At 37.9% G+C, this 19,146-nt stretch overlaps 2 protein-coding genes across 2 annotated transcripts; one reads left to right on the forward strand and one right to left on the reverse strand.

Annotated features, from left to right (window-relative positions):
* The first annotated feature begins 7,740 nt into the window (after positions 1-7,740).
* On the forward strand, positions 7,741-8,906 carry LOC141844523 (protein ELC-like). Its single transcript, XM_074732556.1, has one exon. It carries the CDS (start codon positions 7,748-7,750, stop codon positions 8,714-8,716), a length of 969 nt encoding a protein of 322 aa, XP_074588657.1. The 5' UTR covers positions 7,741-7,747; the 3' UTR covers positions 8,717-8,906.
* A 5,962-nt stretch (positions 8,907-14,868) lies between these two features.
* Positions 14,869-18,707, reverse strand: LOC141844532 (ASC1-like protein 3). Its single transcript, XM_074732564.1, has 6 exons — positions 18,408-18,707; positions 17,425-17,633; positions 16,606-16,761; positions 15,610-15,795; positions 15,330-15,508; positions 14,869-15,177 (listed from the first exon to the last, which is right to left on the reverse strand). The coding sequence occupies exons 1-6, from the start codon at positions 18,528-18,530 to the stop codon at positions 15,158-15,160; spliced, it is 873 nt and encodes a 290-aa protein (XP_074588665.1). The 5' UTR covers positions 18,531-18,707; the 3' UTR covers positions 14,869-15,157.
* Positions 18,708-19,146: the final 439 nt, after the last annotated feature.

The raw sequence follows: 19,146 nt of genomic DNA on the forward strand, positions 1-19,146 counted from the left end.
TTTTTTGGCGGAGTTGAGAAACGTGTTGCTCGCTATCGCTGCTTATTTTGGGCCCGCCGTTTAGATCGAGATTGGGCTTCAGACCAACCATCTCGGCCCAAATCTGGAAATTGGAATAACCCATTTTGATTGATTGGCTCGTGATACGATAAAATTCGGAAGCTCTCCATTAACACTTTGTTTGGATGAGTTGAGAAAAAGTTCATTGCTCATCGAACATAATTGAGTTGATTACGATAGAGTGAAATTGTTGAAGTGGACAAGGATCGAATCTTAACGAAATCGAGGGAATGCCTTTCTCTGTCGTGGCTGACTGCAGTTTCTCGATTTACCTCTTCATAGATGATCGTGACACCGACCATGTAGAATTGCTAGGTGGTAGATTCCATCTTTTTGTTGAAGAGTGCCATTAGGTCACGTATCTGATTCTCGAGCATCTTTTGACTCCGACTTTCGAGCATCATTCGACTCCGACTTGATTCTCGAGAACTGTCTGATCCGATTCCCGAGTGCTCTCCGATTCCGAATCCACTTCTCAAGCCTCGCATGTCTCGAAGTTGAGTTGAGTTGGTTACGACGGAGCGGAGTTGCTGAAGTGAACAAGGATCGAATCTCGACGAAGTCGAGGGAATGTTCTCATCTATCGTGGTCAACTACAGTTTCTTGATTTACCTCCTCATAGATAATCATGCGACCGACCATGTAGAATTGCTGGGGTGGCAGATTCCATCTTTTATTGAAGAGTGTCATTAGGTCACATATCTGATTCTCGAGCATCTTTTGACTCCGACTTTCAAGCATCGTTGCAAAAGAGGGCAAGGGTTCGAATCCTACCAGGCAACACCCTCCTACGTCGTGACCAACTACAGTTTCTCGATTTACCTCCTCATAGATGATCGTGACACCAACCGTGTAGAATTGCTGAATGACAGATTTCATCTTTTATTGAAGAGTGTCATTAGGTCACATATCTAATTCTCGAGCATCTTTTGACTTCGACTTTCGAGCATCGTTCGACTCCGACTTGATTCTCGAGAACTGTCAAATCCGATTCCTGAGTGCTCTCCGATTTCGAATCCACTTCTCAAGCCTCGCATGTCTCGAAGTTGAGTTAAGTTGGTTACGACGGAGCGGAATTGCTGAAGTGAACAAAGATCAAATCTCGACAAAAGCCGAGGGAATGTTCTTATCTATCGTGGCCAACTGCAGTTTCTCGATTTACCTCTTCATAGATGATCGTGAGACCAACCATGTAGAATTGCTGGGGTGGCAGATTTCATCTTTTATTGAAGAGTGTCATTAGGTCACATATCTGATTCTCGAGCATCTTTTGACTCCGACTTTCGAGTATCGTCCGACTCCGACTAGATTCTCGAGAACTATCAGATCTAATTCCCGAGTGCTCTCTGATTCCGAATCCACTTCTCAAGCCTCGCATGGCTCGAAATCTGATTCCTAAGCACTGGCTTAGGAGACTTAAAGGTCGAACCCAATCTTCTTTCTTAAGGGCTTAAATCGGTCCGTCCATTTCTCATAATCAAAGATTGCACGATTCTTAAGAACCATCGATCCAATGACTTCTCGAGGAGTTGGAACCGTTGGATCAGTCCGATCTCTATGCTGCGAAGTAGGAAGATACAGCAGGAGGCGGCCATAGGGCGGCGAGCCCTGGCGCTGGCCCTGGCTCGGCCGCCCTCCGTCGCACCTCTCGCCGTCGCGTGCCTCCCGCTGCTTCCTCCGTGGCCGGATTTCCACTGTCGTCGTCGTCTCTGCCGTCCACTCCATACTGATGATGGATTCGACTTCCCAACCCTTTTCCCGCGATCGCGGATGCGCCGGCGTTTGCCTCCTGTGAGAAAGCCGCTTGAGTCCGAGTCCGAGTCGGAGGCCGAGGAGGCGGATGAGGCGGGAGACGGCGATGAGTCGTCGAGTGAGTGGAAAGAGATCATGCTCGACGTCGGAGGAGGCGAAGAAGACGCCGACGATGAAGGGGAAACCGAAGGGGAAACGGCGGAAGATAAACAGGCGCCTTAGGTTAGTTCTTCTCTAACAGTAAAAATATTAACTGCACACAACATGTTTGTGGAAATGCCTATTTCATATATTCGAATTGAAACTAGTTCTTCCCTTCTGAATTGAATAGATTGGTATCTGAAATGTCTGTGATCGAATAAATAGCTCTACGAACATAGCAAACTCATACTTGCATTGCACGTTTAAATTTCGGAACCTTGTCATGAATGATAAAAGTATGAAGACAAACGAATTCTTTTCTAGGGTTAGTGGATGATACATTTGAAGATTTTGGCATCAATGGAATTCTTCCATTTTGTTTTATTTCTTTTTTCAATTTCACCATGAGATTACCAAACCAATCGAGAACAATAGCGGCCCCCCCACCCCGGCCCCACAAGTGATTACCAAACCAAGCTGAGTATGACAAATACTTGCATTAATCGAGAAAGAGGGAGACTTGAGAAAACTTGATTAACAATGATAAAATCTGTTTAGAGAAATAGTAACAATCCACAGTTTGGCACAACACTTGCTTGTGATATTTACAGACATTTACGCATAGCTGAGGTAACAATCAATCATTAGAATTTTTTTCTTCTATTTCATAGTACTTCATACTCTTAACATGTTCAAGAAGATCTGCTCTGATTTTGGCAATTTTAGTTGAATCAAAATGTAAGTGTTCTTAGAAAGAAACTATTTCTTTGATTGTTTCCCTTAGAAATGGGCTTTGTGACTTAAACATTTAGTTTGAATATTAATGAGTTGATCTTACTAAGCATGAAAATACTTTCACTGCACTTTTAAGATTGTTACTTCAATCTTTTAAGGAGTTTTGTAGTTTTTACTGATTTGATTTGTATAGGCTGGAGTTTATATTAAGATTTTAACGTTGGGATACAATTAAAATTTCACATTAGAAATACATGAAAAACATTATGAGATTATAAGATGGAGATATTTATATTGGTATGAGATCTTTTGGGTAAAGTCTAAAAATAAAACCATGAGGGTTTGGATTCAAAGTGGACAATATCATATCGTTTTGGAGATATATGTGGATTCCATCGGATTTAACAGTGGTATCAGAGCATAGTTTATGTGGTGTCATGTGGAGACCCTCACAAATGAATGATTGGGGACTTCTAGTAAGGGATAGATATGTTAGGATTATTAAGGGGCGAGTCCGTTGAGACCCCTAAAAGGGACTCCCAGTAGTCCTTTATTTGAGGGGTAGATTGTTGGGATACAATTAAAATCTCATATTAAAAATTTATGGAAAAGATCCTGTAGGTTATAAAGATGAAAATATCTATATTAGTATAAAGTCTTTTGGATAAATCTTAAAAATAAAATAATGAGGTTTTGGGTCCAAAGTTTGGGTTCAAAATGAATAATATCATACCGTTTTAAAAATATATGTGAATATCCATCGAATTTAACATTTAGTTGTTCTCTTCAGGTCATTGCCTTGATCTATAAAGCTTAAGAAACATTCTTGCTTACTGTTTACTTCAATTTGTTTTATCTTTTTGACAGACTAAGAAAAGGCCTTCCAAGATCAGTGAAAATTGAACCTACAATCTCTGAAGAAGCAGATTTTTTCTTGGGGGTGTCATTAGGGCTTGTAATTAATTACTCATTGCAAATTGTTGATTAAGGTAGGACTAATCAATCCTTAAGAGAGGATTTTCCATATTTCTCTCATTTTTTTCAGTGTATTTTTGGTCTTCAAAAATGCATCAGAGATTGTTTTTCTCCCTAATAATTGCACATATATTTGATTTTGCTTTCACAATTTTTATTCATTTTATTTATTTATTTATTAAAAAATGTAAATATATGGAAATGAAGTCAACGTTGTCCGACTAAATTAGCATTATTTTAATTTCCAGTTTCCAATTTTTAATCATGCATTAAAGTTAATTGGATAAAAGTAAATATGTTTTCTCATACATTAAAGTTATTTTTAATATAATATAACAAAAAACTAAATTTTGGTCCTGTCTACTACGGCTTTTGCGACAGATCGGACAAAATCCACGATATCAGTTGCGTGGATAGATTTCCAAGCAAAGTCAACCCCAACAAATCCAAAGTCAACTAAAACTCATCGACGCTATTAGATTCTCGACATCTGCGTGGATAGATTTCCAAGCAAAGTCAACCTAACAATCCAAAGTCAACTAAAACTCATCGACGCTATTAGTTTCTCGACATCTGTTCCATTTCCTCCACCAACAAAAACAATTACTTTAAAAAATTTCGTTTTTTATTTTTTTAAACTTTATCTAAAAATTTAAGTTAATTTTAATTAAAACTTAGTTTGATATTATTTTTTATTAGTAAATATAAATCATTATCACATTGTCTTATATATTCTTTTAAGTAATGTTACAAATATTTGTAATCTCCTATTATCTTAAATTTATAATATTATTTGAACATCAATTCCTTAATCCTATATAAGATATTGATGACATGGTCGGATTCTATATCCTCAATCTTGGAGATCATTTGAGCCGATCGAGAAGAATATGATGTTGCATCACTATATGAATGGTGTCAAGTGTAGGGTCTTTTTTAATGATTCTATCCGATTCTGCTCATTGACGATTCGATCAATTATCATCTTCATCAATTCACACCTTTGCTAACTTCAAGGTCGTTTTTCTATAATATTTTGCTAGTAGCAAACAGTACCATAAGGCTCCCCTCAACCTAGTCGCCCTGAAAGAAACGGCTAGGAAAAGTTTGAAGGATTACATCTACTGATTCAACAAGATGTTTATGAATGTGCCTTCGGCTACTTTGGATGTACTCATTAGCGCTTTCTCTTAAGTACTGCACGATGAAGATCTTTTCCGATCCTTGATGATGGATCCCCCAACGACTTTCCATCTCCTTCTGAGTCACACTTCGAAACATATTAACATGGAAGAAGCTCAAGCTACAAGAAGGAAAAAAGTCTTAGCGCCGGTAGTTATGCCTATCTGACCAAAGCGAAAGACTCCCCGTTCGCTTATTCTACACAAAGAAGCAGTCTGTTATCAATATGCTTTGTCACAGTCAGGATGCGAACAGTACAAGCTGTGGAGATAGCCCCGATTCTCGACTTAGTATCATATAGGTCAAATAGGAGGGAGCGATATTGTATTCATCGCTCTCGCAGACACTTCACCCATGAATGTTGGTAGTATGCGCATGAGATCCGTCAGATAATAGAATGTCTGCCCACTTGGAGATCACCTCTGAAACTAGCTCAACAGTCTCCCATTCGCTACCCTCGGGGGTGGGAATGTGAAACCCTAAGTCAACACTCAAAGAGAGTCGCCACGCCGACAAGCCTGTTAGCAAAGGAATACGCCTCCTCGAAGAAGATCTTGATCCCGAGAGTCAGTCTGGCATCACCCTACTACTGGTGCCAATAATATCAAAGGAGATCCTCCACACCGAGGATACATTAACATGATAACAGGAGATTCAACTGATGGAGATTCACATGCAAGATTCACACCCAAAGGCTCGAAAGTTATGGTATTAGTGTCAAATCTAAGGTAGAGTTGGGATCTTTGGTTCTCTTGATCTGGAGGGGATTGACACATCCAATGAAGATGCATTAGTGATACAGGTCGTCATCACCAGCTATAATATTGCGGGAGTCTTCATCGACACTGAAAGCTCTGTAAATGTATTTTTCAAGACAACGTTTGACCAGATGCAAATAGATCGACATGAGCTACAACTTATCTCTACAATCCTGTTTGGATTCATGGGACACGAAGTGGAACCACTAGGGCAAATCAGCCTTCCGATATCATTGGGAGAAGAATCCTCAAGGCAGATCCCCATACCATGATATTTATTGTGGTCGACATGTCATCTGGCTATAATGTTATCCTCAAACAACATGCTTTAAGCTCTTTCCCAGATCATTTCCAAGTGTCCTGACGTGCACTCAGTCACGGACGCTACACGCACGAGAGGCACACAACATATCATTTTGTGTGTGTGTGTATACACACGAAAGTGATCTCCTGTATGGCGCACAATGTGCGATTGCGCGTCAACAAGATTTTTTTTATTTTTCTTGTTTTGTTTATTTTTTTTAATTTGTGGTTAAGCCATTTAGGATTTTGTCTTTAGGATTTAGGGATTGAGTTATAGTATTCAGTAACAAAAATTAAATGCTCATATATATATATATATATATATATATATATATATATATATATATATATATATATATATATATATATATATATATACTATTAGAATTCTATCAGATCCGCTTCCATATCAAACCTGCTCCTATATTTGAATGTGAAAATCCTTATACTTGATTACTCTATTATTTAATCAGGTCTAAAACAATTCTTTTATATCCTCATTTATTCAAGTTCAATATTGAATTCTCTATCGAGTTCGAAGGAAACTATCATCCCTAATACAAATAAATTAAAATTATACAAAATTTTAATTATTTTTTATTACAGATGTTTCATAGTTAATACATTATACAAGTTAAATGCTTAATAGTGATAATAATTTCCTCCAAACCCGTTAGAGAATCCAATACTCAACCCGAATAAAGAAGAATACAAAAGAATTTTTAAATTCGATTAAATAATCGGATAAATGAGAATGGAGATTTTTGAATTTTAATACGGAGGTGAGTCTAATAAAATAACTCATACCTAACCCTAATACTCGATTAAGATATATAATACTACTTTGGTAAGAATTTTTAAAAATCAACATCACAATCATAATTATGTTGTTCTTATCACCTTAGTAATATTGATTGATACTTAAAATTAATTATTGATTAAAAAATGAATTAATAATTAGACGAATGCGCGGGTTATCGTGTAATCAAACTGAGCCGAATCGAACAGTAAGAGGCTCAAGCTCGAGCTTGATTCGTTTTTCCTAGCTCGAGTTCGATTCGAGTTTTAATTCTTAAACTCGAACTCGGCTCGTAATGAAATTAAATAGTTCGCGAACGACTCGAGCTCGGTTCGAAAAAGGCTCATTTTAAAGTTAAACGAATTTAGTTCAAGCTTGGTTCGAAAATAGTTCGTTTAAAAGTTAAACAAGCTTAGTTCGAGCTTGGCTCGTTAATATATAATATTTATAATTCATGTAATATATATATATTCGCGAATCTCTTAATAAACACGTTCGTGAGCCTTTAAACGAACATGTTCGCCAACACGTTCGTGAGCTTTTAAATGAACATGTTCACGAGCTCACGAACCAAATACTGTTAAGCTCGAGCTCGGTTCGATAATATTTTCGAGCTCGAAATCAGGCTCGAGCTCGGCTCGTTAACTTAATCGAACGAACTCAAACGAACTTTTTTTCGAGTCGAGACTCGAATAGCTCATGAGCAACTTGGCTCGTTTACACCCCTAATCCTTCATAGCAATGCTATGATTATTTCTTTTTATATTATTTTATTTTATTTATTAAGAAAGCGAGGTCAACGCGTTTTTGTTTTTGTTTGAATAATAAATGAGTGTCCGTCACCGTGCCGTTCCCTTCGCCAGACGCAACACAAGAAACTTCCATGGAGACGGCGAGAAATTGTTCACTCTTTCTCGACCAAGCTTTTGACTTTTTGCTCGAGGTCTCCGTCCGTTGGCTCCCTCGCCGCTTTATTTCTTCCGTCGCGACAAACTACTCGTCGTTAATAAAGATCTTCACGCGTAGCTCGATCGATCGGTCCATGGCCACCAGTACTCCGCAGTGGCCGCCGGCGTCGCCGGCGGTGCACCAGTTCCTCACCGCGGCCCTCTCCCACCGCGGCCCCGCCGCCCTTCCCTACGCCGACGACGCCCGGTGGACCATCCACCACCACCTCGCCGCCCTCGCCCACGCCTTCCCCTCCCTCGGCCTCGCCTCCGGCTCCTTCACCCACAACGACGGCCGCGCCGCCTTCCTCCTCCGCGCCGAGGGCTCTCTCCCCCTCGCCGCCGCCTCCTCTGCCGCCGCCGCCGGCATCCACGTCACCATGTGGCTCCTCGAAGCCTACCCCTGCGCGCCGCCGGCCGTCTTCCTCACCTTCCCGCCCGGCACCGCCGTCAAGCGCCGCCACCCGCTGGTGGACTCCTGCGGCGCCGTCTCCGTCCCTTACCTCCGCGCGTGGCTCTTCCCCTACCACAACCTCGTCGACCTCGCCGGCTCCCTCGCCCGCCTCTTCTCCCAAGACCCCCCATTCGCCGCCTCCCCCCGCGATCTCGCCGCCGACGTCGCGAAAAAAGCTCTGCGTGACCTCGAGGACATGCAACAGCGCACCGCCGCGGAAACAGAGTCGGCGCTAGCCACGCAGGCGCTGCTGAGGCGGCGGCGGGAGGAGCTCCGCCGGGGGTCGCGGGAGCTGGAGGCGGAGTTGGAGCTGCTCGAGCAGCAGCTGCAGATGGTGCGCATGAACATCGACGTGCTGTCGAGCTGGCGGCCGCCGTCGGCGAGGCCGGAAGAGAAGAACATCGAGGAGGTGATGGTGGCGGCGGACGCGCAGTCGAGGAGGGCGTTGGAGTGCGCGGCGGCGGACATGGCGGCGGACGACGTGATGTACGCGCTGGACGAGGCGCTGAGGGAGGGACGCGTGGCGATCGCGGAATACTTGAAGAGCGTGCGGGCGGCGGCGAGGGAGCAGTTCTTCCATCGAGCTAGGGCCATGAATTTTGCAGTGTAGTCGTCGTTTACTACGAACGATCCATCCCCCTCAAACTTGTCCTTCTATTTTGTTTCTTTCACTCAGAGAGAGAGAGAGAGAGAGAGAGAGAGAGAAAGAGTCCATGTATATACGGTAACAATTATTTTGGGAGGAGGTGAAGGAAGAAAGCAAGATTTTGAGTCTTTTTTGAGTCTCTATTTAGAATATAAGAAGGAAAAAAATAAAAATATTTTATTTTATTTTTATCTTTATTTTAAAATATTAATTTTTAAATTTATTTATCTATTTAACTATTTCGTCTTCATGTAGTTGCTTCTCATACAACGTGCACCGTTCCCATTCAGGATCTAATTAAATTACTCATATTTTAGGATGTCAACATCAACCCTCACCATATATTTCTTTGAGGACAAAATTTAAGTCTCCGGGGCAATGGTGCCGGTAGGACATCCAAGTTGTCACCCAGGCACCCGCGGTTCGATCCCCAACTACGACGTATTTGTAGGAATTTTCCTCCAAATGGAGGGGAACCCAATCAAAGGATGCTGGACATCTAGGTTGGCCACGCTTATTCGATCCCCAGCTACGACGTATTTGCAGGAATTTTCCTCTAAATGGGGAGCCCAATCAAAGGATGTTGAACATCTGGATTGACCACGCTTCCCGATTTACCCTGATGGTCGGTAAGAAATTTTCGTAGGACCGAACCGATCACCCCCAGAGATTAAGTCAATGCGACTAACTGAGATTTATCATTTTTTTTAACAAGATTCAAAAGGATAAAAATAAATAATCATAATTTTCTTCTTTTCTTCCTCTAAAAACAAAAACTTATTCAAAGACTATGCATTGCCTTTTTTAAACCTTTTATATCCCACTTATACATACAATACTGATTAATTTTTTTTTTTAATTTACATTAATAGATTTAATGAACTATATCTATTTTTTCACATGTAACTTATTTTTTTTAAAAAATATTTTTATATTTTTATATTTTTATATTTTTATATATTTAATTTTTATTTTTTCTCTTAAATAAAATAATATATATTACATTAATTAACTTTTATTTTTTTTTCAAGCGCTTCTCTCTTTTCCTTTCCTCCTTTCCGTTGATGAACTCTTTATCGTACATCTTATTGAACGTTACTGATTCCTATAGCAGCTAATTACTATAATATGTTTAAGATTTATTATTTAATTTGATCAAAGTAAAATACATGATCTTTCATATTATAGAATAATTACTACACGAATAGCACTCATATTGTATCTCTAAAATACGTTCCCAAGGTAATAGTACCGCGGTAAGACATCTAGGTTATCACCCAAGCACTTACGGTTCAATCTCCAACTACGGCGTATTTGTAAAATTTTTTCTCTAAATGAGGAGCGCAATCAAAGATTGCTGGACGTCTGGACTGACCGCTGACAGCACTTCCCAATTTATCCTGATGGTCAGTGGAAAACTTCCATAGGACCGAACCGCTCACCTCCAGAGATATTCAATGGGACTAACGGAGATTTATCATTTTTTTATCCATAAAACACATCTTATTCGTATAGTTATTGTATTATTTAAAATTTTCTATTTAATTTGATTAAAATAAAATACATGATTTTTCATATTATATCAGTTATCGAATAATTCTACACGTTACAAGAATAACACTCATTTTGTATCTCTAAAATACATTTTACTCCAAGCTTATTGTATCACTATAGAGAGCTACATGTTATAATGTATTTAAAATTTAAATTTATTATTTAATTTGATTAAAATAAAATACATGATTTTTCATATTATATCAATACCGAATAATTACTAAACGTTATAGCAACTATGGATAACTACTACATACTTATTGTTAAATATTAAATTCTAAAATTTTGAATTCTAAATTCAAAATTCTAAATACTATTATATCAAAATACTTTTTACTAATTTAGTCAAAATTATTTAAACTTTATCAAAATTATTTTAAATTAATCAAAACAATTTAAAACAATTATTATTACAACACTACAATAGTATTGTATTAGGTATTACACGTTGTAATAATTATAAAATAACTTTTACACGTTGCAATTGCTACAATAACGTTAGAAATAAAAAATAACATTATAATAGTTACCAATGAAAGCAAATATATATATATATATATATATATATATATATATATATATATATATATATATATATATATATATATATATATATATATATATAATATGTTGCACATCCCGTGAGTAACTAGTATAAACTTTTCACTTCATTTAACTTAAATATTATACCCTAAACTTTAAACACTATATTCATAAACTCTAAATCTTAAAATAAAAATTTGTACATAAGATGTGCAACATATCAAATCCTTTTATATATATAAGAGAGAACTAATACCCTACCTGTCTTCTTTTGTGTGACTGTAAACCTAAATCTTAAAATAAAAATTTGTACAGTATAAAATGTGCAACATATCAAATCCTTTTATCTATAAGAGAGAGAACTGATATCCTACCTGTCTTCTTTTGCGTGATCGTCCACAATAGAATATTCCAAACTCCCGCAAACTATTTCAAGTGCTGTGGAATAGTGTACAGTGTCATTTTTATTTTTTTAATTTTTTAATTTTTTTTTTTTACTTATGATTAAGCCATTATTTAAGATTTTTCCCTTTAGAATTTAAAGTTGAATTATAATATTAAATATAAAAAATTTAAAATGAAAAAATTTAATTGCTCATGGAAGTGTGCTAGATAAGAAATGTGGAATAACAACTCGAGCACCCCCATGAGCAATTAATTTTTTTTTATTTTAAAATTTTTTTGTGCTCAATACTATAATCTCAACTCCTAAACTTTAAAGAGAAAATTTTAAATGGTTTAACCATAAGCCACAAAAAAAATAAAAAATTTTTTTTTAAAAATGGCACTATACACTATTTCGGGCGCCCGGAATATTCTATCATGGACGAGGCACAAAAAAAGTGCGTAGGATATCAATCTCGTGTGTATATATATATATTATTAAGGACCTACTGTACATAATAAAGCAAACTTGTTATGTAGTGCAATGGAAAGGAAATGACTAGCATGTAATTCAACACTTACTTGGATGAATATTGAGGCAGTTCAAAAAATCATCATTCTTATTGCAGAGGTCAGGCACTCCTTCAAAATATATAGATTCAAGGATGAAGAAACCATGTATGAATATTTTGTGTGAAATAAAAATTGTCAGATGGATCGATGGAGAGGAACCTGCAGATTAAAATAGACTCAGTGACAATAAAATAGAAGAGAGGAAGTTCTTCAATATGATATTAGAACATTCTTCAAACAAAAATTGTGAATGATGCCAAATACACAAGAAAGCATAAACTAGTTCATTTGAATAATAAGCTCTCAAAACAAAATTTTTACGATGTTTTGATATCATTTGAAGATTTTTACGGAAGAATTAAACTAGATCATAATATGCCCTCAAAAATCAAATCAGCTGTTATTGGACTGCATAGGTCAGTATGAACTGATTCAGAAAGTCAAGATCTGATCAAAAAAGATGACACAACAGATAGAAAACATGATTCCAGGGTTGGTTGGCTTGATCCCACACCGAGCACTCGGCCACCCCGGCTCAGTAGTCCGCTCAACTCAAGTGCACAAGCGCGACTCGACAGGCAGCTCAGTGGGGTCAAATACCCAACATAGCATTAGGCCCAGTTCAAAATCTCACACCCAACCCCTCTCTCAAGGTTTAACTCCGATTCCACACCCGACTTCGAGCTACTCCTCCAAGTCTACTCCACCTAGGCTCCTCTCGGTCATATTCCGTCTCGGCCCCTAGTCGACCTCAACTCGAGCTCCCTCAGCCGACCATGCTCCACTCCCTCGGTGCCCTACTTAACGCTCAACCGATTCCGCTCCGATCATTTCCCCTAGTCAGTTAGGCAGGTTGCCGCCAAAAGGACACAGACAATCATGTGATAAGGTGGTTAACTTATTCCCCATTAATGCAACATGATAGTGCAATGTGATATCGTATCGAGATGAATGATATGACTTTTCACTACTGTGGCAGTGATGGGACGTTCTCCTTATCTATATAGGACATCTCCCCTGATAGAATCTTCACTCAGGGATATTCTCCTTAATTAAAATAAGACAGGTTTTCATTATTATCTCACTGACCTCTATATATTTCGTCTCCATCTCGCGGAGACAGGTACGCACACCCACACACACTCATTGATAGCTTTACCCTCCTCTCCCTTTTCAATAAAAGAGCTAACTTGAACATCGGAGCGGTTGAGCGACATTCCTAGCTTCCATTTTCACCCTCTCCTCTCTTGTTGTGCAGGCCTTAACAACACCTCAAAATCCTCCATCCTCTTCTCTGTCTGTCAGTATCACCTTGATCATCCGCTCGTAAGTCAGATGGCCACATCTCTTGTTGTGCAGCCATTCCAACCTAGCGGCCATTGCTAGCAAGAAAAAGTATCAAATCAATTGGATTGCCACATCCCAAACAATATTTCGCTAAAGATCTCCCTGTTTTTGCCCAGATTTCACGCAAAGTCTCATAGGACAAAAAGATAAGGGGAGAAAGATCAAAGAGACATCAGAACCATTCAAAAAATAGGCAAAAATTAGAGAAATCAGCAAAAGAAACATACAGATTAAGGCGTAGAACACGGCGGAAGGCTTCTCCAAGAAGCTCGAGCGGCGGCGGAGGAGAACACTTGCTTTCCGCGTCGATGAAGAAGCGGAAGAGGCAGCAATCTGAGGTGGGTCTAGTGCACAGAGAGCTCTTAAATGGACCGGCCCAGGTCGAGCGGCAGTTCGCCGGCCGCCTGCGGGGCTCTGCTTAGCCTGGCACAAGCACGGACCTCGATCGATCGAGTTGGTATACCTTCATACAGTATACAAAGTATTCCATGGCGACGAACACAAACATACTCATCAACAGATCTAGATTCGCAACAATATCACACAATAAAACTAAAAAAATACTCTACATCTGAAAACAAAAAGTACAAATCCATCGACAGACAATATGTTCGAGAGCAAAATCTGAGATTCAGGGAGTCGACGCACCTGCAGCGCATTCAATCCTCTCCAGTTCTAATGAGAAAAGATCGCCGGACCTCGCGGCGGTGCTGAATGGCAGATCGCTGGATTGGGCGAGGATGAGAAAGGGACCGACGATTAGACCATTTTTTGAAGAGAGAGGATAAAGGAGCTTTTTAAATTAAAAAAAATGGATTGAACCGGTAGGCCGAACCAAATTGAATTGAACCGGCATTCTTCTCTGTTACCCAGAAATAGATAAAAATAATCGAAATATCTTATCCTAAATAGTAAGCATGAAAACGTGTATTACTTAGATTCTGGATTTGAGTTCTCTTAGCAATATGTCTTTGTTGACTAAAGTGTTGTTTCGATTCGAATCATCTTAGCAACATGTATTTATTAGCTGAGATATTGTTTCAGCAATAGGCTCTTATCAATATAGTAGTATCGTGCCTCTAAAAAATTCCCTTAGGGAGTTTTCTAATATGGAGCCGTTTTGACGGTGAAGTCGATCACTATAAAAAATTTACCCAATACAAATTGAAAACCCCCGAGACATAATTAGTTTATTATGACGGAGCAGACAGGGCAAGGGTTCAAATTTCGACGAAACCGAAAAATACCCTTCTCCGTCGTGATTAACTGCAATTTCTCGATTTACTTCCTCACAGATGATCATGGAGCCGCTGGGTGGCGGATTCCACCTTTTACCGAATAGAAATAGATAAAATAAAACAATTTAAGCTGAAAATTTTAGTTATTAATTGATGAATTTGAATTCAGTTTTTTAAATGACATAAACGATATACTCACGAATCCAACTTGTAAAAATAACCTCTAACAATACTACAAAATGATTTTATACTTTTTAGAAATCTCGTTTTGACGGGAACTTCATACATATCAACTCAAATCAAGTTATGAAAGTGGAACTCATTTGTTGCACCACTTCAATTCGATAAATTTGTCACTGTTCGTGACTGTTATTAAACAACATCATCAAAAAAACTTGCATCAACATCATAGATGTACAAGATCAGTTTAGCTTTACTTGGACATCAAGTAGAGAAAAATTTGTGTAAGGGCATGAACTCAAAATCAGTGTGTTCTTGGGATAATGGCAGAGAAGCCTACAACTTGTTTTGGAGTAACAAATCTTTCTGTATAGAAGAAAACCGAAATGGAATGCGACTGTGCAAACCGGAGAAGAGGGAAATATAACAAAGCAACTAAGAAGAATCTTCCATATGAATAAAACAGAATTGTGCTTCCTATCGCAACATTCGAATTTGAGGCTATTTTATCTGCACTTAGTTTGCTGGGTTAGAAATTCACCTCTCTTTTTTTTGTCTTAATTGCTAGGTCAGGACAGTTTAGACTTCATCCTTCATCTTCCGAATCTGCACTTCGATTGAACGGGCGTTAGTACGTAGACTATGTACGAGTAGATCGACAAATGAATAACATATTGATGAAACAAACTCTCAATGAAAATGAATGTGTTTTTCTATGTTGTTCAGGGATAGAAAATGAGAAAAGAGAGCGATATCACCTGATCGAATGTCCTCTCCCACTTGACCTTTGTTGCTCATCTGTTTCAGAATCATTGCAAATATTAGTTTCCACCAGTAGGCGTGGAAGATGAGTAGGGTAATGAGCATTGTGTTGAATGTGTAATACAAAGCGGTAGGGAATTGGTTCATCCATGACAAGAATTCGAAACTCTCGTAGCTGAAAATGGAACCGTAACAATAATCAGCACAAACAAAGATGGAGATTGTGAAATGAAAAAGAAACAAAAAAAAACAAACAAACTTGGTGCTGCAGACAACCTTGAGGACTTGATTATCCAGAAGGGAAAGTATATTAATCTCAGAAGAAACCATGAGATAGCAAAAAGTCCAAAGAAAAAGCTAGCTGCCATTTCCATTCCCGAATACTTGAACAACTTAGCTAACTCCATAAACACATCGCTCGTATCATGAAGAGCAAGAATTATAGTTCCAATACGGAAAAACCTGCAAAAGTTGATTCTTAGTTTCTGTATTACTGCAATTAAAATAGCCAGAGTCAAAGAAAAAAGTGTGTGAAACTATTCGGCTCTCACAAAACAAAGAAGAATTCTCAGTTCTCAATTTTCAAGGAAAAACAGCATGCGGACGCTAGCTATTATCAGGACAGGAGTAGCTCAAAACAACCCAACTTGTCCCAAAACATGGGTTTTCCTAGGCTGGATTTCGGGTTTTGATATAAAACCTGATCCAACTCAAATTTTAGTTAAAAATAAGTGAACTACATATATTTATATTGGAATCAAATACAAACTAACAGAAAATTATGTATGGAATCCACCGTCACCATGGTGGTAGAGTTGGCGAAATGTAAATATTTAGAAGAACAATGAATGATAAATCTTTTAATATTTGTCATTTAAGTTTGCTTCAGTCAAGGATCAGAAAAACAAGTAGATGGGCATGGCTAGCAATCATTATCTACAAAAGTTGACTAGCATTGAACTAGTACATGCATATATTAAGGAAAGAGACAGCAAACAACAGAACCTTCGGAAACCTGAATAGAAACAAGAGTCTTATTCCCAAGTTCCCCTATTAACCAGTGGATATGTTAATATGTCAAGAGATTTGATTTATTGACAATTGGATGCTTTGATCTCTTTTACTGAACAAAACGAACGTGTTATCATATAACTGCACACCTATACCATCAATAATACCAGATTTTGATGTATAACAATGTAATTAGTAATAATGGATAATATCATTAGTAGTAATGCATAACATCAAGGTCATAAGCCTCCTTTCACGTACCTGGTAATGTAGGAAAACCCAATCAAAATTGAGGTTATTATGTGATGAGACATCATTATTGAAAAATCTTTTCTACGAGTTTCCCAGGCAACGAGAGCAACAATACTATAAATGTAAAATCCACATTGGCACATGTAGAACAGCATCAAAGAAGACCTGACATAAAAGGTTTAAGAAAGATCAAATTTTAGTTGCAAGAGCAAGTAATCTGAGATCAGACTGATAAATCATGTTAAGGTCATGCAAGGTTGAGCCAAGAAGTTTAATATATCAATGTCTTAGACATTAGTACATTATGTTTGAGATGGCTGTCTTTGTTTGTTTTTTGCATGTGATCTAGGTATAAAAGAGTCAATAAAACTTGCATAAAATGAACAATGGAAAATCATAAAAACATGAATTACTTATAGGCAGCTGCAAACGAGAAGCTGATCCCACTTCATTTCAGACTAAGCATAACTTTTATTAGTCGACAATAAAAGAAGTTGGAAGACTTCCATAGACTATTAACTTTCATGGTATAACTTCATGCTGCAAAATATTGTGAGAATATGTAGTATACTAACAAAGAAATTGTGAAAATTATACACTTTGTATAATTATTCCAATACACCCAGATGAGAGAACTAATCTTCTAAATAGGTCCAACCATTGGTCCCAAAATGCTTGTGCCAAAGTAAATAGTTCACTCAATCGAACCAAATAGCTTATGTTAAAATGCACCCAGGCTAACTAGTCTAACCAACATCTAGATAAGAATCAAGAATAGCATGTGAAGCAAACATGCTTGAATGAACATGTTCATCATTATGCACTCACTTCAATTCTTGATTTGGCCACCCTTTGAAGTATTCCTTTGTATTTAATGACCAAGGCTCCTGCTTGATAATTGAAATTACCCATATTTGAACACTAGCATAATATGTCAGCTTCCACATTGACTCGCAAGACTTTACAATTTTTGTCCATTTAGCTTCATCGTTCACCATAGGAACAGCTTTATATCTTAATAATTTCATAGAACAAGGCTGAAAATAAACAAATATACTTGTGAGTTTTTGAACCTACAAACATATTTTAACTGTAGCTTGATAAAAAGAAAAAAGCGATTTGTGTATAAAATCAAGTAAAGACCTAGTGTGAAGTGTAAATAAGATGTTATAAGCGAAAAAAATGACAGAATAGTCAACGAAAATAAATATTTCCATAGCTAATTTATAAAGAGTTCATCATCGGAAGTGCTTAGCCATAATCAAATTGATAGAAAAATTTCATCATCCGATAAATTCTCACACAATTAGGGGAACCACTACATTCAAACTCATAGCACAATTTGCAGAACGCTCTGTGAACATTTTTATGTCAGATGAATGACTAGTATTTTGGAAATGTTCGTATCATTAGATTGAATAAAAAAAAAGTGAGCTAAAACTTATCGGTTTCCATGAAATGCAGATACTTCAAGCAAAAGAAGGAGCCACTTAACTACTCCGCTTCAGGTGAGATCATTTCGTAGTAACCAAAAACTCATAGATTAACCTCGTGGCTGTAAATCCATCCTAGAAAGTTCCTTGATACGGTTATATGTAAGCCAAAACAAAAATCAAGATTAATCCCTAAAGCGAGCAATTTCTGATACTTGGAATCGACTCCTGTTAATATGACTAGTTCTTCCGCCTTGCTTTGTTTTACCATTTTATTGATTGCCTGATCGAAAACCCGACGGCCATTCGACACGCGATGAACGAGAGATCACCGACCAAATGCGCAGGCGAAAATAGAAGACAACGAAAGATCCGAACCTTGTAGACTAAGCGGTCGAGCAAGAGGCGAGCCAGGAACGATCCGAATGCGAAGACGATGACCAGAAAGAGATTGTTCGGCGCCGGGCAGCCGACGCCGCTATCCAAATAGATTAGCTCCATTCCGGCCGAACGAAGCACAGATTCGAGCGGAGCCTCGGTTGCCGGAGAGGAAGCAGATCCGCGACGAGAGGTTCGATTCGAGAGCGAAGAGGCCGAGGAGGAGGGATCTTCGGTGAGAACGATCTCGGAGAAATGGAATCGATCTCGCTCGATTTGGTTGCTCTTCGCGTTAGAAATAGAAATGGGCGGTGGCGCATCGAGCGATGGAACCAGGAAGAAGGCGAAGAGTAAGGCTTATTATTTACGTAAAAATTCAAAATGGCCATCCGTATTTTCATTTTTTTCAAATCCTGCCATAAGTAGGATTAAAATAAATTTAAAAATAATTCTTTCCACAGTCATATAATTGCTCGATCTAAATTTCGACAAATTATTTATTTTAATATTATTATAATAATTTTGACAAATATATATATATATATATTAGAGTTTTGATTAAAAATTAATTTAATATTAATTAAGATTTACTCTATTTTTAATTAAATTTTTTAATATTAATTAAAAAAATTCAACTTGATTAACATAGTTAGGCGAAGTGTAAGGCTTATTATTACGTAAAAATTCAAAATGGCCATCCGTATTTTCATTTTTTTCAAATCCTGCCATAAGTAGGATT

Source organism: Curcuma longa, chromosome 13 (genome assembly GCF_044706935.1).
Source record: "Curcuma longa cultivar G26 ecotype Majalengka, Jawa Barat chromosome 13, ITB_CL_G26_1.1, whole genome shotgun sequence".
NCBI classification, from domain to species: domain Eukaryota; kingdom Viridiplantae; phylum Streptophyta; class Magnoliopsida; order Zingiberales; family Zingiberaceae; genus Curcuma; species Curcuma longa.